Below are 25,122 nucleotides of genomic sequence, written 5' to 3'. Positions count from 1 at the left end.
ACTGGTCTGCTGTAGGGACCAGAGTGGGATGTAACTCTGATCATGGGCTGGATGCTGCCTTTTTATTGCTCTCTCTGGATTCCTCTCTGTCAAGGGACCAAGCCTGGACTACACCTCCCCATGATCACAGCCTGGGCTGAGACCAAATCCCTGTTAAACTCACCACGAGGCAAATACCTTGATTTTGCACTGGTAGAGACTCAGAAACTGGCTATAGAACACACTCATTTAGAGACCAAGTCAGAAGTGCTGATTTGCCACAAAACTCCAGTTTAGTGAATCTAATACATCAAGTTATAAATATTTTAGCTTTTGCCAGAGTCAAAGCCAGGCTCTGAGACACCCTTGTCTTCATTCCTGGTCCTCTAGCTCCAAGGCACAGGAGACTGGAAGAACCTTAAAAATACTCAAAGAACTAGTTGATTACCCTCAGATGATCTAATCTATTGGCCATGGTGACACAGACCATTGTACGTGACTTTTGACACCTTGACTTAGTCATCTGATAGAGACCATCACATGAAACTTTATTTTTTTTCCTTTTACAGCTGTTCAGAGTGTCACCTCATGTATCTGTGGGCCCACCTCTATCTCCAAACAAATTGTGTCCTTTGTAAATGATCTTCAATGGCACTCTCATCATAAGGACTTGGAGCTCAAATTCCACAAAGGGGACGCCCCCGCCCCCATAATTTTGCTTTCTATCTTAAAACTGTGTAAGAGGGGAGGTGCAGCCCCATACCCCCTCCTCCTCAACCTGAACGTTCAGCAGCTGAGCTGCTCCTCAGCAGCATTTACCAAATTATCTAGAGACCTAGCTTGAATCTCCTCCAAGGATTCACCTCTGAAGCCCATGGCGATTCCTCAGTTCATAGAATCATTAGGGTTGGAAAAGACCTCTAGGATCATCAAGTCCAACCATCAGCCCATCACCACCATGTCTCCTAAACCATGTCCCAAAGTGCCACGTATACACATTTTTTTAAACACACCCAGGGTTGGCGACTCCCCCACCACTCTGGGCAGCCTGTTCCAATGCCTGACCACTCTTTCAGTAAAGACACTTTTCCTAATATCCAATCTCAGCCTCCCCTGACACAACTTGAGATGCTAGGTTTCCTGAGTGGAAGAGTCTTCCCTGCTTCCCTATGGGTAAACAGTACAGAATAAGGCCACATTGCTGGAACAATATTCAAAGATACCATTTTGTTTTACTGGAAGTGCCAACATCATCTTAATTCCTTGGACAGGAAGGGTCATTTGAGCATTTTGGAAGAGAGAGAGGAAGATTAAGAAATCATTGCCATGCTTTTTTGTCTTAAATCACAGCAAACTCATGGCAGCTGCTCTGCAGTTCTGCATGGTATCATAGCTGTTCAGGAACAGTTTTTCCTGTTGTCTTTCACCTACAGTTATCTTAATGAGTGCCATCAAATGGTTCAACTGAATCTTTAATAGCTCCTGGACAGAACAGTTTAGTAGAGGGAAAATGTTATTCACAGATTTTTCTTTCCAGTAAGGGAACAGGCACCTCCTATATCAGGAACACTCAGAAGTGACAATAAAGGAGAGGAACATGGGTCCTGCCCACACTTTAGACAGCAGCATTCCTGGAATCTATTCCCATTTCTGGAAGAATATTCAAAGCAGTCTTTATTCCTAAAATTGCTTGCCACCACATTCTGAGTGCAAGAATTGCAGTAGTACTTATTAGCACAGCTGTGCAGACATCATGTACATCTTTGGTTAATCTCTTAGTTAAGAGGTTTCCAGATTCCAGTATTACAGGCTCTTTCTGGTGGAGCTTTACTGCAACAGCTCCAGCACTCTCACTGCTAGCGGTTTTTATAGTGTGCAGTCTACTATTTACAGAGTGACCCTGCTACACAGGCTTTATAAATGCTTCACAAAGTGTATGAACTTGGAACTCTCACCTGCATAACATCGATAAGCATAGGCATTCATGCCTCCTAGTGTTTATAAGGACCTTTTTTCCGATCTTTTAACTTCTGCCATTACTGGGCATCAAGCTACAGCAGAAAAAAACCAAACCCCAGAGTACTCACCCTTTGCAATTTCCATTCCTTAAATGTTCCTCAGGAGGCAGAGAATCATGACCTTCTCCCTGACCTTAATTTATTGTGCAGACTTTAACCCACTGATGGGTCAGTTCAAGTGCAGCACAGCAGAGTGGAAGAACTCCACATAACTAGAACAGCTGCTGCAGGGAGACATATAAATTAGCAAGGAACTGAGAGATGTTCCTTGAAGGACACCTGCACCTAATTAACTCCCAGAATGTTGGTCATCATCCATTTAAGTGTCCTCAAAATAAAAAAAAATAAAACCAACAAACCAAAACTAAAAACCTGAAGAGCTGGGCCAAGATCACCTGCCAAAAAATCAAGATATATTTGACCACCCTTCAAACAAGGGTGAAGTTATTCCCCAATATGAGCCTTCAGAGGGTTGATTTTAACTTGTGTATTTTCAGTATCCTGGGGTGATATATTCAGATTCGCTCTGTATTGATCTGACTTACATCTGTAGACAAATATGAATGAAAACAGTCAAAGGTCAGCTTTGAAATGAGGCATCATAAGGCAATTGTGTGTGTGTGGAGGATACTCCCAGGAAAGCTTATGTTGGTTTTTTCCCAGCTTCTGTTATTCAAAGAGGAGCTAAAATGGCCTTAAGTGGCCTAAAGGCTAAAGCCCCCCTTCCCCTCCCCTCTTTTTCAGAGGAAATTCTGTTTTCCCCAGTTGAAGGGCAACTGTTCTTAGTGACATGCACAAAAAAAAAATCCTGGTTTTCTGATTTTTGACTGTATAGCCAAGACAAAATATTGAAGTAAAATAGATACTTGCTCCAGAAACAATAATTATTTAATTGAAAGGTTTTGTTAACTTTATTTCTGGTGGAAAATTTGATCTTCAACTGGCTTGCTAAAATATTTGCTAAGACCCAACCCATGTTATTGTTCACAAAGAATAGTTCACAAACGAAACTACAACAAACTAGATTTAGTATCTGGAACATTCAGTTCTTTCAAGAGTATGGTTTGTCTATAAAAATAATGTTTTATGAACACTGTAATGAGGCTCACATTCTGACCTGGAACAGTTTATGAAAACTTAGTGAAGAACTGTGTGCCAAATAAGGCTAGCGAGTAATTTCACGTGGGTAAATAAAGTACTGAAGTAAACATGGGAAGGATAACACCTTTTTTCTTACAGAAGAAATGGTCTGTTTCTTATGACCAGAATCTACAGTCCACATTTACACCATAATGAATGGGCAACTATTGACTTAGTGCTCCAGAAAAACCTAAATGGGCAAAAAATAGTTTCAGTATAGTCAGCTCTATTTTTAAAGAGCTACCAAACATCTTGTTGAGCAGTCCCTAATCACCTCAGAGCAGCACGTTGTGCCTACCTTTTACCCTGTGGCTCTGAATGATGAGGGCTGTACTTACCTCTATCCCATATAGGACACAGAAATTCCTTAGAATTTTCCTCTGGAAGAAGCAGGTTCTCCTTCACCATGAAAAGCTACAGGTGTTAACTTGCCTTGCAAAAGCATGGGATAAATAAATATATTACTTTCAGCATATCGAGTTTACAGTTACTACACTGGAATGCTAAACCACAGATAAAATAACAAAGCATTTGAGAGAAATCTACTACAAAGAGATGAAGGAACTGTCTGTTGATAAATATAGTTCACTTTTTAGGCTTATATTCATGTACAAGTACAACAAATGGCACAGGGATTTAACAACAAGGGGAAAACCATGAAACAATGGACATAATAGACAAGAAATGCCACATTCTATCAGCATGGACTCAGTATTGCTTCGCACCGCAAATTGCTACACAAAATCACAAGCCAAGGCCTCAAAATTGCAAGTCTGCATTTAAATCTAAGTAATTCAAAACTGAAACATTGCGTTCCTATTACTTCTGGGTTTTTTGAGGCTTTAGAGCTGATACTCAAAGACTTTTCTCCCATGCTGTCACAGTCTTAGGCTTACTTATTGCTTCCAAGACAAGTCGGGATTCTTACATGACTCAAAGAGGTAGAACTTCAAGAGTCACAGCAAATTTCATACAATTTGATTGAACTCACAGGCTTTGGCAACCGAGTTTATTCATTAGTCAGGAGGGTTTCAATAGACATCAGTCTGAAAAATGAAGGGGACGGCTGACCATTAAACCAAGACAGTTATGGGCACAAACAAACAAAAAGAAACTCTCATAAAGCATGCCTTCCTGTGAAACAACCTATAGCACCAGAGTGCAGTAAAGGGTCATTTCATGTTGTCATTTATTAGCTACAAGACAGTAGTGTATAATGCTGAGTCCAGAAAGTCTTTAAGCAATCTTTAGGTAACGACTATCTAGATATAAGTCTTCAAAATATGCTCATCAACCTTCTAGGAACTTTCTTTTTTCTTCCTTGAGCGTTCTGCTGATAGCAGAAGCTGGATTTTAACAGCTGTCCAGATGAATGTCCATGAAAAAGCCTCCTGCCAGTTTTGCAGGTGAAAAATCTTGGCAGGATATAAAGTAAGACCAGAGGTATAAAATCTATCCCTAATGACTCTAACTGGACAGCAACAGAGTTATACAGGAAAGGTTAGAATCAAAATCTTAGTAGAGATTGAATCTTAATAAAGAAAAAAACAGTAGAATCACAGAATCATTAAGTTTGGAAAAGGCCTCTAAGATCAAGTCCAACCATCAGCCCAACACGCCTAGGCCTCCTAAATCATGTCCTGAAGTGCCATGTCTACACGTTTTTTGAACACCTCCAGGGATGGTGACTCCACCACCCTGTAAAATGAGCCCCCTTCTCCACAATACCAATTTTTGATGTATTTCTCCCCTTTTCTTTGATGGTTATTTAAATGAAGCTCTGTTATGGGACTAGGTTTCCTAAGAAACTGTTTTTAGGCTTTGGATAACAACACCGTTCATTGTGCTGGTTTTGTCATTAATATTCACCAGTAGCAATTGGCACTATCAAGTTGCGGTAATCTGCAAATACTTCTGTGGAGTTGACAACTGTGTAAGATCATCAGGCCCAGGGAGATTCTGCTCAAAGGCAGGAACATCTTCAGTCATATCTTGCAAAGCAGATGCAGTCTGTAGCGCATGGCAGAGTCCGATTTATACCACAGACTTCACAAAAGGGCCCGCAAAGGTACCAGAAGTGAAGGTCTGATCTGATGCAGAAGAGCTGCTGCTGGGATGGTTCTTCTGGACAGAGGGAAACCAGCGTCCTGCCATTAAATCAGGCAGACAAGAGCCAAGCCTAGCAAGTGTCCAGTAATGGGCTGCCGGGATTGTGCTGCAATGCACAAATGTGTGGGAGACCTCACAGTGACACAACCAGGCTGAGCACTATAAAGTCACAAGTTTATTCACCCACACTGGGAAAACATTGTGAAAGCTATCTGTCACTTGATCCAAGTGTTCAGGATTCATTACCACCCACTTCTTTCCGTATTTAGCACAAACATTTAGGAAAAAGAAGGTGTGAATTATGTAAAAACATATACGATATGTCATTACTGAAAAGGAAGAGGAGCTTTTGTGTTAAGGAATCACTGCTGGATTCTGGCTAGGACTAATTCAGTGATCTATTTTTTTTCTGGGCTGATTTTCACCAACTGTCCAATTCCAACACATTGTCATCAAATATTTTTTTGGCTACAACCAGGTTATTGCTCTTTCAAGTGGTAACACACCTGAGCTGGAAAACAAAGTCTGAACAAACCAAAGACTGGGTTAAAGTGAGATCAGAACTCAGCTGGAATGAACCATCCTCTACTCTGAATTCAGCAGATGACACCAACCAAAGAGGTGACCTGCATATCATAGCCCTGTTTCAAACTTAGGGCTCAGACAGATCTCTTCAGGAGGCCAGAGAGCATACTTGTACTTAAGAGAAGGGGAATGACTTTTGCATCCATGTTAAGCTTGACTCTGTTTCTGTCTGGGTGCTTGGTGACTTCTAGATCATATAGAGAATGCTGAAAGGTTTTTCTTCTCCATTCCACAGATCTAGATGTTCAACACACAATCAGGAAATACCTTTGTCCTCCCCTTGTATGTTTTCCTGTAGTTTGGTCATTTGTGAACTCATGCACGCATATGTAACCATTCCCAAACCGCCAGTACTTTGTGGGAATAAGTCTGCACACCGATACATGAACTATCAGGAACAAACCCTGTATAGCAACAGCCCATATCAAGATTCTGCAGCTTTGAGACATTCAACCTTTGCAGAAACAGGATTAGCAACTTGGTATTCTGAGAGAATAAAGGAAAAGTCAAGGACTTTCTATAGAGAGTGAGCAGAAAACAGGAAAGCATTAATTTAGCTCCTTATAGGGAGCACTGCGGGCTGTTATGCCAGCTGGACAGCTGACATACCCCTTAACCACTAGGAACCACACTCTGCCCACATGTGATAAAACAGGAACTGTCCGCGCGTTCACTGTGGCTGACCAACCCGTCCTGACAAAGCCTGCGCTGAAGATCCTCCCATGGTCTCTGTTGGCTTTGGTGGGGCATGTTTTGAAGTGGGGGTCAAAGGGATTCCTTTATGCCGCTACCATGGGACCATCACTTTTGCACCTACAACGAAAACCCTTTGATGAGAAATGCAAGACGAGTATCTATCCTGCAATGCTGGATGGGGACGTAACCTAGCTCCAGTAACAAAGCAATCGTCCTTGCATTATCCACTGTAAATAACACATATATTTACTTAGGGCACTGGGACAGGATGACGTGCATGCTTGATGCTGAAAAAAAGCCTGTTTGTGCCTGTTATACTGGAGAGTCCATACAAAATTAATTCTTAAAAACTAGTTGTGTTTCTTAGATTCTTAGAATATTTTACTCTGAAATGAATGAGACAGTTCTAGGATATGCCACCTGATTTGGTCCCACCTGAGCATTTTCAAAGATGGAAGCTTGAGTTATCACTAGCTGAGGAAAGAGGAGGAACCACTGACATATAGGTCTGATGGTACATAAAGTGGTATCCAAATCTTTGCTTTGCACTGATTCCTACGGTATGTACCCTCTTATGTCTCGCCACACTACAGTAGAAACTAATGTAGAAAAATATGGTCCACTGAGTTACACAGGAAACAATCCATGCCAGAGAGGGGACAGTTCTAGTGATTTTTTTATTTGCCAGGCTCTAATTCTGCAACTCACCCAATTAAATTAAATACAAATCAGTCACAGCATGTCATAAAAGTGTCTCATAAAGAAGCATTTGCTATTAAGAGGACAGAGAGGTGACACATCAAATAAACCACAGTTATAATAAACGCAGTATTCTTTATTACCCCATAGGCACATTCCCCTGGCCCCGGCACTCCTGTCAATAAATGACCCTGTGTGATCACTGATGAAAATGACATTTGTTTTCTACTTGCACAGCAACAGAGGGAAACTCTTCCGTAGCTGAGATGAGGGCACTTTTTCAGAACATTCCTTTCTGCAAATGGGACAGGGAAGTATCTGTCCTACAGCTTTTAGCTGAAAACCAGTTTTAGAGGAGTTTTGATCTGCATGAATTGCGACAGGCAAGCCCAGTGTACCCATGCAAGCTCCGGTGTACGTTACTTGCACTAGGGAAGAGCTCGTACCATGAAGTACCTGGCAGTGGTAAAACATCCTCATACTGTGAAGTCCATCAGAAGGCAGAAAAAGTCCCTTTCTCAAATGCATTTACATACCTAACGGATGTAAATCATCATTAAGTGGTGACCACCAAAGCACAGAAGGTGCTTAACTGTTCCTGGCTTCAATTTCTTCAAACAAATATTGTGATAAGCTTCATGAGGTGACAAATGTCTGTGACCAAGCTGCTTCTTGGCACTAGAACTGGCCTCTTCTTTAGATAAGGCTCTGCAAGTGGAACAGTGTTTATCCACATGCCCCACAGTTCCATGCAGGAAGCATGAGGCTGCAGTCAGTGGAGAGCTTATGGTGCCCAGCACCTTGAAAGAGCACAGAAGATAAAGGCACAAAAATCAAATCATTCTTGAAGCAGTCATCTGCTCAGAAAAGCACCTGGTCATTTTGTGGATAAATACTTTCCTCTCTTTTAAAGGCAAAAATGTGAATATTTTTCCAGTTCTATAAAGAACTTTCACGTTAATAACAAAACTGATAAATATCCTACACATACTACTATGCTACAGGACAGATGATCTGCCCAGAATTCTCTGGCCAGATTTCTATGACTTCTACTTTGCACCTCTTATTATGAGGTGGGGAATCACAACGGATGTGGAATTTGACCCTTATGTCCTCACAACACCCTTGTGAGGTAGATAGGTACCATGACCTCTTCTTCAGGAGGGGGAACTGGGGAGAAAAGAGGTGAACCGACTTGCATGAGGCTGCACAGCAAGTGTGGGAGCAGAACTCAGGTCATGCCCACAGAGCTCTCCCCTGTAACACGCTGCCTTACCTCCCACCCAACTTCACTCCCAGGGCTGAATGAAAAGCATCTACGTACCACTGACAAAATACATGTAGTCCAACACCAATCTTTCTGTAGACTACTTCTGCTTCAGAAATGACATAAACAGGTGCTACGAAACACTTTTCTTACAGGACTTGAATTCCAAAGTACACAAGACAACTCCCATTGCTGTCAGCCAGCACAAGCCCTAATATCTAGGCCTCTACATTTTTACAAGGGCTTCAATTAAAGCCTTTCTCATGCCTTGTCTCCACTCCAAAATTCCAGAGTTAATTAATAAGGCACATCAGGGGCTAATCCAGGAACTTTCACAATAGGCCACTGGTCATTTCCAGGCTGGCACTAACAAAACACTGATTGGCATGTGAAACCACGTCCTGTGGCTGAGAGAGGGAAAGGTTCCTGGCCCTGCCAGTGCCACAGTGCAAGAAACACAAAGCCAGCCTTAACCCATCATTGCCCAAGACATCAGCGGAATCACGACCAGCATGGAATTACACTAAGGGTGTCCAAATGCTGTGAGATTTGGGAGTGAAAACAAGGCAATGGAAAATGTGTTGGATACTTGGAAGGATTCTACCACATGGCTGAGGCCTGACTGAAAACATAACATAACATAACATATCCCTTCTTTCATTAGACAAGTGACAACACGGATTTCTCTGTACGGCTGCTAACTTGTGGATATAAGTAACAGTTAATGAATTTTCAGCCACTGCCTGAGTGCAGTGTTCAATGCTAACGATTTACAAGCACATATCAGTGATACCATAGTTCAAACCATTTGATACAACAGCCTGCCCTCTCTTTATTTAAAGTTCGATAAATTCTAAATCTTGACCTTGATTGGAGGTACAACGGATCACTTGATCATACTTATGATCCATACAATGATCCTTAGGGCTGTGAATTAAACAGTACTTTTGGCTCCAGCACAACTGGAATAAATTTGAGTTGGTTCATGCCAGAACTGACGTGTGACTCCCGGAAGGTAGCAAACACTTGACACTCATTCTGAAGTGGTGATGAGACTCTATATAGGGCTTCGGGCAATAGGGAGTAGTATTAAGGGTCTTTTCCTTGTTTAACACCTGAATTCTTCACTGCTCACTGGTTAGTTGTGCTGTTTGCCCACGTTGGGAATGTGTCCAGCTCAAACATAGGTCTTCCCCATGTGTTGATGGCCAGTGTGACACAGAAGACTCCAATGATGTTCATCACTATTCCAGATCTAACCTGTGAGGACAAAAGTCCAAACCAACATCAATAACCAAACACCAGCACAGCAAATTGCAGCAAGGCCTATTTGTACACACACAAGAAAGACATATGGTCAAATAAATCACAGAAAAAGCCATTGTACCCACTGCCCTGTGTTCTTGCGTAGGTGCAAATACCAGGGAACACATTGTGCAAAGCCTTTGAACACTTTTCTGTATAACTAGTCTAGGAGCTTTAAGGCGTGTACAACAAGTTACTCTTACTAGTTAAAAACCAGCTTCTGCCCCCTTCACATCTCCTGTTAGAAAACCAATAATGTTTGGGTGTTTGGCACAAAACCTGTGTCCTGGTTTTGGCCGGGATAGAGTTAATTTGCTTTGTAGTAGCTAGTTTGGGGCTATGTTTTGTATTTGTGCTGAAAACAATGTTTATAATGTGGAGATGCTTTAGTTGTTGCTAAGTAGTGCTGAACACTAGTCAAGGACTTTTTCAGCTCCCCACGCTCTGCCAGGTACACAAGGGTTTAGGAGGGGACATGGTCAGGACAGCTGACCCCAGCTGACCCCAGGGATGTCCCACACCATATGATGTCATGCTCAGCATATAGAGCTGGGGGAGGAGGAAGAAGGGGGGCACGTTTGGGGTGATGGTGTTTGTCTTCCCAAGTCACCATTACGCGTGATGGAGCCCTGCTTTCCTGGAGATGGCTGAACACCTGCCTGCCCGTGGGAAGAAGTGAATGAATTCCTTGTTTTGCTTTGCTTGTGTGCATGGCTTTTGCTTTACCTATTAAACTGTCTTTATCTCAACCCACAATTTTTCTCACTTTTACTCTTCCGATTCCCTCCCGTGTCCCACTAGCGGGGAGTGAGTGAGTGGCTGCATGGGGCTTAGTTACTGACTGGGGTTAAACCACGACAACCTGGCACTGTGTGGTCTGGCAGGCAATCAGAGGACCAGAGCTTAGGGCAACTGATTGTTACCTTCTGCTTTCAGCTCCAGTGGAAACAAGGCTTCAGCTACACTCGCCAAAGCCCCAGAAGACAGGAAAGCACTGACTGCATTTTAACCCTTCAGTGTTTAAGAGACTTATGACTTGTCAGTTTTTAATTTCAATTGGGCTGGGCTGTGTGTCTGCCAAAGCCTGTGAGAAAGGTATTGTTACTTCAGAGACACAAATCTTTATTGCGATATTAACACCGCAAAAGAGAGGGGCACAGGGTGGTAGTTACATCCCATAAGAACTTCCTGGTACTTTGGAAATGCTCGGCTAAGAAAATGAAACTCTCATCAGATTCAGGATAAAGGCAATGGAGAACTTCAGATAAGAGACCAGGCAATTATCATCTTACCATATCCAAAACACGGATGTGGCCATAGGAAAACACTATCGCGTTTGGTGGTGTTGCAACAGGTAGCATGAAGGCAAAGGAAGCACTGAGAGTACCAGGCAGCATAACATACAAAGGATGGATCTTGACAGATGCAGCCTGCGAAGAAATGGAGGTGATCCAAAAGAAAAGCATAAAAAACATTTTCCAGACCGCTGAGAAACAGGCTCATTTCATTTCCTGGTGTCATATCACCAGCGTAATTTGCAGGCATTTTATTCTGAAATCCACATGTGCTTAAAGATAACTTCACTCTCGTTTCCTGTCCCACAATACTTAAAAACAACCCGATTCTTTCTTGTTGTTTGTTTTGCTCTATGGTATAATTTGGAGTTCTGGTCAGATTTATCCAATGATCTTTTCTTTGGCCTTGGACCACGCTTTTGCCAGAGTAATGCAGGGACGGGATTATAATTACTAGGCATGTGGAGTAACACTCTTAGATGTTACATAAACTCTGTGGGACTCGGAACTTAAGTGCCAATTTAAGTCACTAATAGCCCAGCACCTTCATTGGGATAATTTTACTTTGGTGAAATGGTCTAGAATAAAGCTGTTGTGCTTTTCCAATTAAAGAACAAAGTAACCTATTTTTGCCTTTATGCTACAATTGCAATTCTGCTCAGAAAAGGCAGCAAAACTTACCAGGTTTTCCTCTGTAAGTTTTAAAGTTGTTCTGACTTCCTATGGAAAATGACACATTTCTAATAATCAGTCCTACCACTTGCTATATTCTAGCATAAAACCATGAAGATGAAGGAACCATTCAGAGGGATGAATAAAAAGTGCTGGATTTAGTTTTGGTTTGGGATTTTTGTGAGTTTTTCCAGTTCTGAGTTGGTGGTTCAAATACAAAATGACCAGAAGTAACTGATGTTTGTTGATCTGTATTTAAAAAGTGACTTTTGCTCCACTTTCTCCAGGGCCAGGGGACACACCTTACAGGAATTGGCTTCCTTTTCAGTGAGGGTGCCGAGGTGCAGGCATCCTGAATGAGCTTCTTCCCCCAAGAGGCTGGTTCTCAGGGTTCAGGTGTATAGGTCGGGAGAAAGTTTGCATTCCCACTTTCTATCTACATCTGATGCTATAAACATAGCAGTGAACACCAGCTAAAATGATTCTCCATTATGGTATGCTCTCAGATGGACTGTTTCATTACTGGCTCTCAGATTAACATTTGAACAAAGTTCAAGACAATAAATACGATATTGCTTTGCCACTAGAGACTGTCAGTTTAACTCTGATCTCTCAGCTGATAGGATAAGAGGAAGGAAGTAATCTTACCATGGATGAAAAGACAGGTAGGAAGAGGGTGGCTGTGGCAACGTTACTGGTGCATTCAGTGAAGACAGCTATAATAAGCGACAGAACTGTTGCAATGGCCCACGGTGGGATAGATCCTAGTGGAGTCATTTGATGACCCAGCCAAGCTGAGAGCCCAGAGTTCTGACAAGAAAATAGTGTTTTTCAGTGAGGCTTAGAACCCCTAGCTCATGACCAGTGAACTCATGTTACGTGTAACATTTCTACCAAATAATGCTCAATGACTCCAGAATTATACAAACACCATCTGGGAAGGTAGGATAATCTGTCACAAACACTGAAAAAATTCCTTGCCAACTAGACATTATACCGAGCCCCACTTTCCTATTTTTTCTGGAACCCAAATACTTGCTTACACTTTGGTTACAAAATCATAGGTTTTTGCTGAACAGAAACAATTATTGCTGAGACTTTTGCAAATACTTAATGTATCCCTCAGAAGTTTCCTGGCCTGTTTTTCTAAGGTTTCTGAAGATCCTGATGCCGTATGAATGCTCTATTGTAGGAACATAGGCAGCGATTGACTCAAAGAGTTTACAAAATCTTTGACCTGATGGCTTCTAATGTTACGGAGCTTTCATAATGTGTGTATGATGTTTATAGATGAATGCAAGGCTCCAGAGCTTTAATTTGCCCCATGGTTTAAAACTACCTAGCCACAAAACTTAGACCTGAATATGAATTTCCCCAAAGCATGGCACTGTTAATAGCTAAGGTTTGCTTTGATTTAGATGCCTCTTAGCAGTGATGAAGGAAACAATACGGTTCACCTCAAGATTGTTTCCTGTTTTGGGAAATCAGCTGCCTTTTCTGTGAATTTATGAACATAGAATCAAACCATGGCCTTACGGAATGCCGCATGTTGCCTGGCAACAGCCACTGACAAGAAGTTCAAGAAACCCCACTGTACACAATTGTGGAAAATATCTACCCATAATGATTTTCTTCCTGACCACTTCAGTAGTGGTTTGGTTTAAATCTGAAGATATATATCCTTTTAACAAATCTCAAATGTTTCTGAAAACCTTACAATTGTTATCTACAAGTGCTGTGGAAGGTGTCCCTGCCCATGTCAGGGGGGTTGGAACTAGGTGATCTTTAAGGTCCCTTCCCACCCAAACTATTCTGTGATTCTATGGTTCTATGATCTATACTTCTATTTTCTAGCCAGGGCTGGGATCAGGATGATAACAGAAATAAGAAGGGCTGCTTTTCTGGTCTGTCCAGTCAGTGAAGATCTCAAACTACTCAGCAGCCTCCAAGAGGTAAGACAAATCGAAGAAACTTGGTCAGACCACACAAATTCCTGATAAAGAGGCACAAACATTCACCTCTCTTCCCAATTCTTGCTAATTTGGATCTGCCTCCAGATCTGAACATCTCTACTGGGTTTGGCTTTGGGTGCATGCCCAGTAATACAGGACTAGATAACAAACCAGGGAAGTTCGCCTTTGAGTCAGAGAAAAACAGATGTCAGGACATACTGCGCTTGCATCAGCCAAAGCAAAACCTCCTCCCAGCAGCAGCACAATGCTCCAGGGCATCTTCCTCTGAACCACATTCCAGTCTAGCAGCGGGGCTGATAAAAATGGCTTTTTTATATCTGAAGTGAGAAACGAAAAGCAGAACATGTTTTAGGAGAGTGAAGACATTTTGTCTCCTGTTCTATAACATACTAGGGAAAGACCCAACAGGCAGATGCATATTACTGAGAAGCCTGCACAGGGTAAAGGTAATACGCGTGAGCAGGGACCGTGCCCCAGCCCAAGAAGTGAGGGAGGTGAGCTACCCTGAATAACTGCATGCAAATCCAATATATGTTTCTGCCACATTAGCTGGAGCTGGCTGTTTCATAATGTTACAATTCCTCTTTTAAATACCTTCTTCAGTCTGTTCAGGGTCAGACATGCTTGGATTCCAGCCTATGAATTTGGGTTTATTAGCAGGAAGGATAAACAGTAGCAGGGCAATAAACACAGCAGGAGCAGAATCAGTGATATACCTAAAGAAGAAAAGAGAATATAGCTTAGAAAATAGACATCTTTCTCCTAGAAGATGGCTGCCTTCCAGCATTGCAGTCACTGCTCTTTATCATCCTGTCTGGGGCTTGTACATTAACAAAATGGGTCATTAGTTCATGACCGAGGTCTCTCAGACCTGCCACAACACAAACACAGTGATAAAAGAAACTAGCTACAATACACATTAATAGTCAGAATCACAGATGACAACGGCTCCTGGGAGCAGGGTTCCTTCTCTGTGGCGAAGCCAAGATTCAACAGTTGTATCTCAAAGAAAGATGTGTAAAGAAATGGCCTGAAGGATAATCCCATTGTGAATTTTATGTTCTTAATATCCCACAGACATTATGCGAAGAAGCTGTTCAAAGCACCAAAGCAATTTCCCAGTGAGTTCTAAGCTATTGTTCAGAGGTGATATTACCAAATATATTCAAATGACACCACAACTGATTGGAGCTTGAACAAAAAAATCACGTGTACATCAGTGTGACTGAGATCAGCATTACAGAATTGTCTCTTCCTTTAGCAGGTTCAGCTTGCTCCATGTCCCAGTCTCCAGCCTTCGATCCAGTACAAACTGTCAAACAACAGATCAACTGGTGATTCCACACACAAGCGATAGGATCAAGCCCAGAGAACATGAATTCAGATAAGGTTGGAATGAATGACCCTGCACTCAAATTGGAATGTAAGAGCAAGGGAATCTGACTCACAACCAAGAAGGTAGAGGATGAAAAAGATTCTAAAAACTTACTTTTCTCCTTCTGGGAAGAGGCTGGTGGCCCAGCCTTTTACAAAGCCTGGGTGTCGTGAAAACCACAAGAGAACCAGCAAAACAAACATTAGGAGGACATTGAATTCAGCATAAGAAATAGGGCCTAATTTCTTCATTTCTGCCTTCAGCACGTTGTATGCAGCTTTTTCTTTAGCAGTTCTCTCTGTCCCACAGCCCCAGCTTTTTTTAAAGCTTTAAGAAAAAGGGAGAAGAAAATACTGTAAATATTAACATACTAGAGGGATTTAACATGCTTGCCGCTCTGAAGCTGTCACTCTTGGGGACAGACACAACCTACAGCAGAGGCCAGGAACGAAGAAATGACAACAGTGTCAAAGTATTTCATGGGGACGTGCCACTTCTCACAGAAGAATGGGGTCTATGATTGGATGTAAGTCTCTGTCCAGTTTGGAGAAACCTGGATGAAAAACTCAGTTTTGAATCAAGGGTAGCAAAACAGGTATGCTAGCTCCCCTAGGGCTGAAATTCTCAGATGTGAAATTGAAAAATAAAAAGGCAATTCTGTCTGAACATTAAGAATGTATAGAGCTTTTGCCTTAGTGTAAGTCCCATGAACACGAAAGGTTTCCAGACTTCAAAAGTTGCTGTGAAATGGAACTGCTCTGTGCTACAAACTTAATAACTTGTCAGTGCATTTGTTTTATCCAGATTTCTCAGTAAGCTGATCTGCATTAGCTGAGGGGTTTACATAATATCACGTAGTTAAATACTCACTTGAGTCCCATGAAGGAGCACTGTAGCCAAAGCCAAGCTAGTACCAACATCAGAATCATGTTTGGGAATGCAAACCCAAACCAGGAAGCAAAATTCACAATATCATTATTGTTGGGGTATAACCTGAAAAGAAAAGAAAAATGCTTGCTGTATGAATATTAAAACATTTAGTAATCTACTCTCCCTTTAGTAAGTGCTAGTGACAGTTATACATGTAAATTTAGGACAACCATTACAAGTAATCACAGGCAACATCCATAGCCTAACTGAAGTCAATAGGAAGGCAGCCTGGATTTCAGAGCAGAATTTAAACGGTCGTCAGTTTTCCCTGTATTTTACTTCAATGCATATAGAAGCCTATGTTGATATTCTAGGTCTCAGTAAGACAAGTGCTGCTGAAAGTTCTCCCACACATTCTACATATCTTTCACTTCCAACATGCCTGCTTTTTTATCCCAAGACAGGATGTTCTTTCTTCCTCCCCATTCATTCGTCTGATGATTACCAGCAAGTATTTCTAAGTTTCTCAGGAGACCTATAATACCAGCACATAGCTGCCTAAAGAAGGCTGAAGCAGAAAAACGAGGCCCATCACTTCATACACATTCCTCACTCTCAGTTCATCAACTGGTTATTGCTTAGAGTTTGCAACAGAAACTGTCAACTAAGACTAGTCAGTTGGTCACAGAAACAATAAGATAGTAAGGAAAAGAAACAGCAAGAATGACTTACTGATTCATCTGGCCTTTCAATACCATGTTTGGTCCTGTTCCAGTGAGCGTTGCAGTTCCTCCAATGCTGGCAGCATAGCATACACAAAGTGTCATTCCCTTACATATACGCTTCCTCATTTTCTTTTCCTCAGAAGATCTGGGGTCATCAAGGACTTGTCCATTGCTTATGACTAGACACAAAGAACACAACTTGCCTTAGGTAAAATTAGGGAGGCAGAAAGTTCAGTACAGGATCTGCAGGCGCAGTGTTTCCAGTTTGTGTACATGATTTATTTTAATTCAAAACCCAACAGATATGGGTTTGAGTCCTAAATATTTTGGACTCATGTTCATGAGGAGCTGAAGAGACGTTGACAATCTGGGTCTACATGATCCAAGGATGCTGTTGGCCATATCGGTGCCACTGTCTCTCAGCAGTGCTTTCTGTTTCACAGAGAGGCTTACCTCCAGCCAGATAGCATAGTCACTGGAACCAATCCAATACCACAGTAAGAACCCAACTAGCCTTAACAGCTGGGAATACGCACAGAAAAAAAACCCCACCCAAAACCAAATTCTTGCCTGGCATAACTGTTAAGATCAATATGTTATGTCAGTTTACATCAACTGTGAAATTTTGCTGCTGTGTTCATTGTTCTCTGCGGTTAAGTCTAATCTTGAAGTCTGACTGGACCAATGGAGCAGGACAATGAATTTATAGCAATTACAACCAACTCAACAATACCAAAGGGTATTTTTTTGCACACAGTTATTTCCTTCACTACATGTTAAAATAAATTAGTCAGCCAAGCCAAGCAGATCCTTCTAAGCAGACAGAAAACCAGCGAAATTATTATTACTGGTCTTAGAGCAGAAGCCTGGTTTCGGGAGTCAAGAATCAACAATAAAAGGAGCATTTGCAAATATGAAAACTTATCTTTAATACAACTGTTTGGAAGCTAGAAATGAGCAACCTTACAGAGCACTCTGTGACCAAAATTGTGTTCTTGTGGGCTTGCACATCTTACATAAACATGGTGTCTGAGCTTTGCACCATCACAGCGCATTCTCCTTTCACAAGGGAGGTAAGAAATGAAGCAACCAAAAAGCAGAGATCACGGTTGTATCTAAACTATGCCTCCAAGGTCCAAACAAATATGGCAATTATGAGTCAATCTCATAACAGAGCAATGTCTGGAACATGTGAACACTCTTCTACACTGTGTCTTCCATGGACAAGTTAGCCAGAAAATTGGCATGGTGCATCCCAGGCAGAAGGCTTGAAATGTGGGGCACAGTATGCACTACCAACATTTGCACTCGTTCTTGCACACAGTCGCACAGGGAATCGTGGCAGATGAACTTGCTAACTCAGTGAAATCACATCTCCATGAAAATCCCCAAGACAATCCTTCCTCCTCTGAAAGAGAAAGGCACCATGGCTCTGATCTTTAATGGTATTTAATAATGTAGCCCTCTGTAACAGCACAGCAGAGCAGTAAAATCAGAGGGACTGAGTTTGTGCACATGGTTCAAATCAAGTGAAGCCTACTGCAGAACCACAGCATTGACAGAGGACCTTGTGGAGCTGAGGATCAGGGTAAGATCACACTTTAAAGTGTGCCAAAGAGTATTTGTCTACTGTGTGTCAAATGACACCAGCTCCTCTCTTTCATGTAGCTTGTAAAGTATTCCTCTTCTCCCCACCTCCCCATACAATTTGGTCAATAGAGGTATTTATTACCCCAGAACCAAAATAGGTTGTGTTTGCACAAAATTTTTCAAACATTTCTACATGACTTAGGAACTGAATCCTCACTGATAATCACAAGATTTAGAAAGTGGGATGCTGGGGGGTTGGATGATATTTCCCACAGGATACGCTTTTCACTTCCCTGAGCAGGCAGTTGAGTCTAGGGAATCTATGGGAGCATGACCCCAGCTTGAAGGAAAGAACATAACAATCTGCATGGGATCTTGCACTAAGCATAACAAAATGGCAGCCACCAAAATTGGAAGCCATTTTGTAAAACCTAAATACCATGTATGTAGGGATTTTCAGTCGGGTTACCATCCTCTTTCCTTGGAAAAGGTACAGAGAACTCCTCCTAGGTCAGGGAGCTCTAAGCATAGCAAGTTCAGTAGAATCAACTCACTGCTGAGTAGGCCCTTACCATGCACTGAGGTGGGATCTGACACATTCTTTTCCTCCAGCTCAATCACTGTATTTGTTTGCCCAGTTGGTTGTTCCATCATGGTCACATCATACTCTGTGTTGTCCATTTGATCCAGGACAGCCTGGACAATGGGAACCATCATAGCAGTGGTGGCTGTGTTACTTATCCACATGGACAGGAAGGCAGTGACTATCATAAATCCCAGCATGAGGCTGAAAAGAGAGAAACAGGCAGAGGAGAAAGGAGGAAAGAAAACAGAGAATGCTAGGCTTTGTAGTCACTGTCATTTAGAGAGTGAAGCCCAGACAGGGATGTGTGTAGTGTCCAATAATACAAAGATAGGACAGCTCTGCCACCATCACTGAAGGAATCCCAGAGAGCAATTTAGCTCCTTAGTATGCGCGTGATTAAGTCTGTCATCATTTTGTCCCCAATGGCAGGCCTCTAGAATTTAGCCAGATGTTGGATTGGGCTGAAGGACAGGTAAACTGTTCCTGCTGCCAGACTTCACCTGTGGAACCTCTGTAGAAGTGCAGCTAAAGAGGTTCCTGAAGGTTCCCTTCTTGGTCAACTTTTAAACACCATCCCTAGGCCTCTGCTAAATTGACACAGGCAAGGAAGAAGTAATGTAATACTCTTACAGTGCAGGTTTCACCCCGAGAATTAGCAGGACCCTCAGCGCAATCCTTTTGTGAAGATTCCACTGTTCAACAGAAATTGCAACAATCAGCCCTCCAACGAAGAGCATGTTTGTGTCATTTAGGTACTGCAAACACACCTGAAAGACAGAGAAGGTAGGTCAGGGCCCCAGATATTGTCTCTTGCTAGCTTCACTAGTACATTTTGCCTCCGATCCTCTCAAAGCCATTTACTGCACCAGGCCCCATCCCAACGTTGGCAGAAGGGGCAGTTGCAGCCTCAGCTACCTTGAGTTTCCTGAGCCCTTGATCCCCTGTTTGAGTGCTGAACTGCCTAGTGGAGGGGCCATTTGTGCATCATGAAACTTCTTTTTGGATCATCAGGAGTTGATAAAGCACAAAATGACAGGAGTTTCCTAAAACATTTTTAGGGGCTCAAAATATTGAGAAATGCTGGGCTCCAAACCAGATTTCTCAGCACCTTTAGCAACCACACCTGCCCATACCAGCTTGTTGGCCAGTAGTGAGCCTGGGCTACAGTACCTAAATACAGCCTCTCTCCCTTGGACTAAAGCACTAGCACAAACAGCCAAAATGAACTTTGGAGGGGACACGGTGTACTTCCTGGCATCATGCTGTCTACCCTGTCAGAGGAAGTTTGTCCCATGCATTTTGAAATCTCCCAGAGGATATGTCAGCACTGCTGTCTCATGGGATGGGCTATGAACACACAAACTGCTGCCGCTAGTGGGATGCTCTCCAGCAGGATCCACGCCCAGAAACGGACCTTCCCCTCTGCCACCTCAAGCCCCACACCCTTGACATTTTGGGCAAATGTGTATTTAGTTCAGCATCTTCCCATACAGAAACCCTGAAGACTGCTCAGCATGTTCAAATACAGCACAACAGAACTGGAGCGCTTTCCTATCAGGCTTGTTTACTATATACCGATGGGGGATGAAAGCAATGGCTATCCCTGTATCAGATCTGAACTGAGCGAGTTCCTTACCAATTTAGAGCTCTGAACTCCAAGCAGAGGGAAGAATACCACAGGCATGAGGGAGGTAACAGCCAGTGGGATCACTTCAGTGCACCAGTACACAGCCATGATGATGATGATATATGCACACTTGGCCTCCTGCAACACAATGGATGACACATTTAAGCATAGAAAACTGTTCTTACAGATAAGAAACACATTGGTAGCTCTTAGAAGGGGCCCAAACACTCCATTGCCTGTAGCTTAACAAGTTATGCTGAAATAGGTAGCAGAGACATGACAATTTAAACTTGTACTTTTAAACCTTCTTCTGAAGACACTTGCATAAAAAGATCTTTTTGACCACAGTGTTTGTTCTGATGCACCCACACAAAATGTAGGGTGTGAGAAAAAATCCACCTTCCACAACTAGGTAAGTACACGGTTTGCAGTGTGCAGTTACCTCTTGGCAATTGAGGTAAGCAGATTTCATGTCTAGGAGCCAAGAATTTTTAATAGCGTTTGTAGCTTTCAGCATTTCTATTCCAAGTTAATTATTTTTAAATGGATGGCCAAATTTCCCAGTGTGGAAATTAGCATGTCTGAACTTCACAAGTCTTAGAGATGTGTCCAGTAACACACCTGAGCCCAGAAACTGTATCAGTGAATAATTTAAAAGGTCTTAACTTTTTAAAGTAACTCTTAAAACAAAACTGTTTTACCTTTTTTTTTTTTTGTGACTAAGCACATTAGGGGTATTTAATTACTTTCACAAATCATACTGTGCTTACCTACTAGGGGGATTCCCTAGATTAGAAATGCTGTAATGTGTCTTGTTATACTGTTGATCCCGCATTTCTATAACCTAGCCTTCCTTGGTTTGTACTTTCAAAATTGTTAGGAGAAGGAAGCATTCATTAGCCAAGAGTAAACAGTGTTTTAAAGCTTAAGTCAGTGTTCTCTAGTTCAGAATTTGCTCATATTTAGCGTACATGTTTATAGGATTTTATTCTAATACAACAAATGGGACTTTATTGCAAAAATAAATGGTGTTAAAGTGACATTTAAAAATTGCTGCAAGGTGATATTTATAAATACGGGTGTGTTTCCCTTCATTTTGGTGAGAAACTTAAGAACCAGAAAACAGCCTTGGTAAGTAATTAGAATTTTTTTTCTTCAGGTTTCCAGGAGATTAATTACAGCACAAGTTTTGAAAAAAATATTTCTTCAGAGACCAATAGATATCAGAGAAATCCTATTTAACTCTCTTCCCTTAATAAATATGAGGTGAGCTCATGATACAATTTATGCTCTACCACAGTAACTAAGTGCTAGAACTTACTGTGGTTAATCTGTTGCCAGTATGAAAGACAGATAAACAACTCTAAGTGAATAAAATTCACTATACAGAAGAAACACTGATTTTGTAGAGTGGAGAGTAAATAATTTATGTGAAGTTCAAAAATACAACCATGCTTATAAATTAACTCCAACAACCATAGCCAATTCAAACAACCAAAGATCTGGTATTAAATATATGTCTGTGTCTATACCTATACCTATCTGTGATTTATGGGAACAGTCACAGAATGTTTCTTTGGTGTCTCTGTACAGTTCACGGGAAACACAGTGATCTGCCTTCTCACTGGGAGCCAAAAAAGCAGTCACTGACAGAAATGTTCCTCTCCCATTGTGAAATACTGTAATTTCCCAGATTAGACTGATGACACAATATTCCTACAAATACTGGAAAACTGAAGACGTACTTATTTTTTTAGGGAAATTATCTTTCCAAGTATTGGTCAATGTAGTGCCTAACAGTTGGGAATTCCTCTTTCTATAAAGCACCAGCATTCCACTGAAAGGCAGGGCTGATATTACTTTGACAGGTAAACCTGGATGGCTGGCAATTTTGTTTAGAAATATGCGTGACATTTTCCTGCACTTTAAAATACACTGAGCAATCAGGTCACTCAGAAGAAAGACTGGGGTTTTTTTCTTATTTTTAATTTTGTTAATTTATTCATTAGAAGAGACTCTAAAGCTCTGCTAAGCTAAAATACTTTCACATTTTGCCAAGCAGGCTACAAGACATTACAGATCAAACTCTTCACTGGGTCATTCCAATCTTATGCTGGTATAACTCTACTGAAAGCAAAGGAGTTGTGCCATCGCCATGACTGGAGTGAGATGGATGTGAACTGGAGGATAACGATCACTGCATAACACAACGCACAGCTCCCGACCGCACCACTGATGAAGAACGCCACTCAGCAACACTCCTGAAAGCATCTCAGAGCCTCAGCAGCAGAATCAGCTGGAGAACCCAGAAGTCCCGTCTTTCAGTCCACTGCCATCATTACTAGATAATGCAAGACACAATTCTGAATGTGCGGGCCAGTTATGGATATATTGATCTTTGGCCCAAAAAGACTTGCATCTGATTTGCAAGACAGGTTGGTTCCGTGGGAGCCCCGGGTCCTGGCAGCGGCACAACCCTTAGGATGAATAGAGATTGGCACAGAGCTCCTTCTGCAAGTGCAGCTGCCAGTGCCTGGAGATCATCTGGGGGTGAAACCTGCAACACACGTCCCTGCGATGTGGGACTGAGCAGCCAGCAGAGCTGCACCGAAACGCCTCAGGGACGAGGTGGCAGGGCTGCTCCGGTCCGCTGCGGGGAAGCAGACCTGCCTCGGCAGGGAGCGGGCGCTGCCTGCCCGGGTGCCAGAGATGCTGTGGCGAGGCCGGACGGGGCGGCCGGTGCTGCAGAGGGGGCCTGGGGCTCGGCCCCACACGGGGCGGGCGAGCGCCGGGTGCCCAGAGGCTGGCTGGGAGAGGGGCTCTCGGGCAGCCGGGCCCTGACCTGGGGGGCAGAGGGGTGGGCTCCCGTGGGGTGGCAGGGGCCGGACCTGGGGGGCTCTGTTCCCCGCGTGGGCCCCGCAGGCACTTACCCGCGTCGGCACAGCGACCGGCAGCGGCAGCAGCAGCAGCGGTGTGAGGAAGAGGATGGCGAAGGACCGGTACCTCAGCAGGGGCCGCAGGCACGTCGGGGCCATCTTCTGTGGGGATACACGGTCAGGGCGCCAGCGGGAGCGGCGCCCGCCGCCGCCGCCTTAAGTACGGGGTGGCGGGGCCGCGGCGGGAGGGACATAGCGGGGGGCGACACGACCCGCCCGCGCCCTGACGGGACACCGGCCCGCCCGCGCCCTGACGGGGGCCGGCCGCTCCCGCCCTGACGGGACACCGGGCTAGCTCCCGCCCTGGCGGGGGCCGGGCCACCGCGTAGCGGTGCGGACAGGGGCCGGGGGGAGCGAGAGGCAGGAGGGCCCCGGCCTGCCGGCAGCCCCGCGCCCGGCCCTGCGACCCACCGACCTCCCTCCCTCCTCACGGCCGGCGGCGGCGGCCCTGGAGGACGCGGTGCCCGCAGCCCCTCCCTCACACCTGAGGGATCTCCTCAGCGAGGAGAGACCTCTCCTCTGATCACCCAGACCAAGGCAGAATCCGCCGGCCCGCTCCATCACAGGGGCGCCCGCACGTAGCATGGGGCGTTTGCCGTTTCCCCGCTCCTTACGTCCACCTCTGTGCTCGTGCTTCTGCGGAGCCTCCATGAACAAGGAAAGCTTGGCTGTGTTTCAAGCCATCACACCAGTTGTGAGAATGTTTTAAGAAAAATATCCCGGCTCATAGTGCCTGTGGAAAGTTGCCAGCAAGCACAGATCCCCCTAACACATGTTCTGTGCAGGGACCGCTGTGCTGACGCACGCCTTCGCTCGGCTGCTGGACCCTCAGGAGGTGCAGATGATGCCAAGGGAGGGTCATCTCTCACTCATTTACACAGTGGTGAGGAAGGGCTGAGCGCCTTCAGGGAAACGGAGAGTTAAAACCACAGTGGGGCTCTCCCCAAAACAAAGGTCTGCGCAGGCATGCATGGCTGTGTTTCACTGCCTATTGTTTTGGGAGGGATTGTGTGTCTGTGACCTGGGTTAAAAATAACCCAGAAAGGTTAACTTGAAAGGTTGCTTTTAATGTCATTCATTTCAGTGATTTGGTCTACAGCGAAGCCACAAAATCGCAAGTGAAGGCACTACTGAAAGGGTGGCAAGCACTATCCAAATGGCAGAAGGGAGCAACTGGAGGGACTGGAGACTGGACTGAAGACAAATAATTTTTTGATGGTTTATTTTCTGTTTCTGGGATGTCAACAGCCACCTGAAATTGAAGGCAGCAGAAATCATATCTTGACAATTTGATCCTGCAGTCTCTTAGTACAGTTGTACCAAGCGGTTACTCACAGAAATAACGAATTTCAGATTCCACAGCAAATAATGAGGGAGCTCTGACTACAGCTTGCACTATTTGTCCTCTGCTGACCAGAGGAACTTGAGTGACAGAAGTTCAAAACAAGACACTCCAATGTTACTGTTCTGTTTGTAAAAGCAGTGAATGTCCACTGAGGAAAATAGTAGCCAACCGGATCTGTACAGATTCCAAATCTTCAAACATTTAGCAGCAGTCCCTCTGGTAACTTACCAACACAGAGGAAACTTCACACCAGCGCAAAGCCTAGCAGAAAGTGAGGAATTGGCCAAAACTTGCATTCCTGTGGACCGTCTCCAATGAAAAAATGGTCCC

General features: G+C 43.5%; 1 protein-coding gene and 1 long non-coding RNA gene across 4 annotated transcripts in view; one reads left to right on the top strand and one right to left on the bottom strand.

Moving 5' to 3' along the window:
- Window positions 1-15,231, top strand: part of LOC135316150 (uncharacterized) — a 24,954-nt gene extending 9,723 nt beyond the window's left edge. The window contains exons 3-4 of the long non-coding RNA XR_010375589.1: window positions 13,620-13,717; window positions 15,000-15,231. This is a non-coding gene — a long non-coding RNA (uncharacterized LOC135316150). The remainder of the gene's footprint in view (window positions 1-13,619; window positions 13,718-14,999) is intronic.
- Window positions 7,192-25,122, bottom strand: SLC13A5 (solute carrier family 13 member 5). 3 transcript variants are annotated; one of them, XM_064468284.1, is made up of 13 exons: window positions 25,021-25,122; window positions 23,442-23,549; window positions 20,521-20,649; window positions 19,515-19,651; window positions 18,871-19,085; window positions 16,716-16,887; window positions 15,984-16,106; window positions 15,228-15,440; window positions 14,333-14,454; window positions 13,937-14,055; window positions 12,414-12,575; window positions 11,091-11,228; window positions 7,192-9,753 (listed from the first exon to the last, which is right to left on the bottom strand). In XM_064468284.1, the coding sequence occupies exons 2-13, from the start codon at window positions 23,544-23,546 to the stop codon at window positions 9,625-9,627; spliced, it is 1,764 nt and encodes a 587-aa protein (XP_064324354.1). In that variant the 5' UTR covers window positions 23,547-23,549; window positions 25,021-25,122; the 3' UTR covers window positions 7,192-9,624. The 3 variants fall into 3 exon arrangements, with proteins under 3 accessions (XP_064324354.1, XP_064324352.1, XP_064324353.1); XM_064468282.1 differs by lacking the exon at window positions 25,021-25,122 and adding an exon at window positions 24,062-24,431; XM_064468283.1 differs by lacking the exon at window positions 25,021-25,122 and adding an exon at window positions 24,062-24,431 and having other exon boundaries at window positions 23,442-23,546.

This window comes from Phalacrocorax carbo, chromosome 17 (genome assembly GCF_963921805.1).
Source record: "Phalacrocorax carbo chromosome 17, bPhaCar2.1, whole genome shotgun sequence".
Lineage (NCBI taxonomy): Eukaryota > Metazoa > Chordata > Aves > Suliformes > Phalacrocoracidae > Phalacrocorax > Phalacrocorax carbo.
Note: the sequence above shows the minus strand (reverse complement) of the source record. Positions and strands in the feature narration are given on the sequence as shown.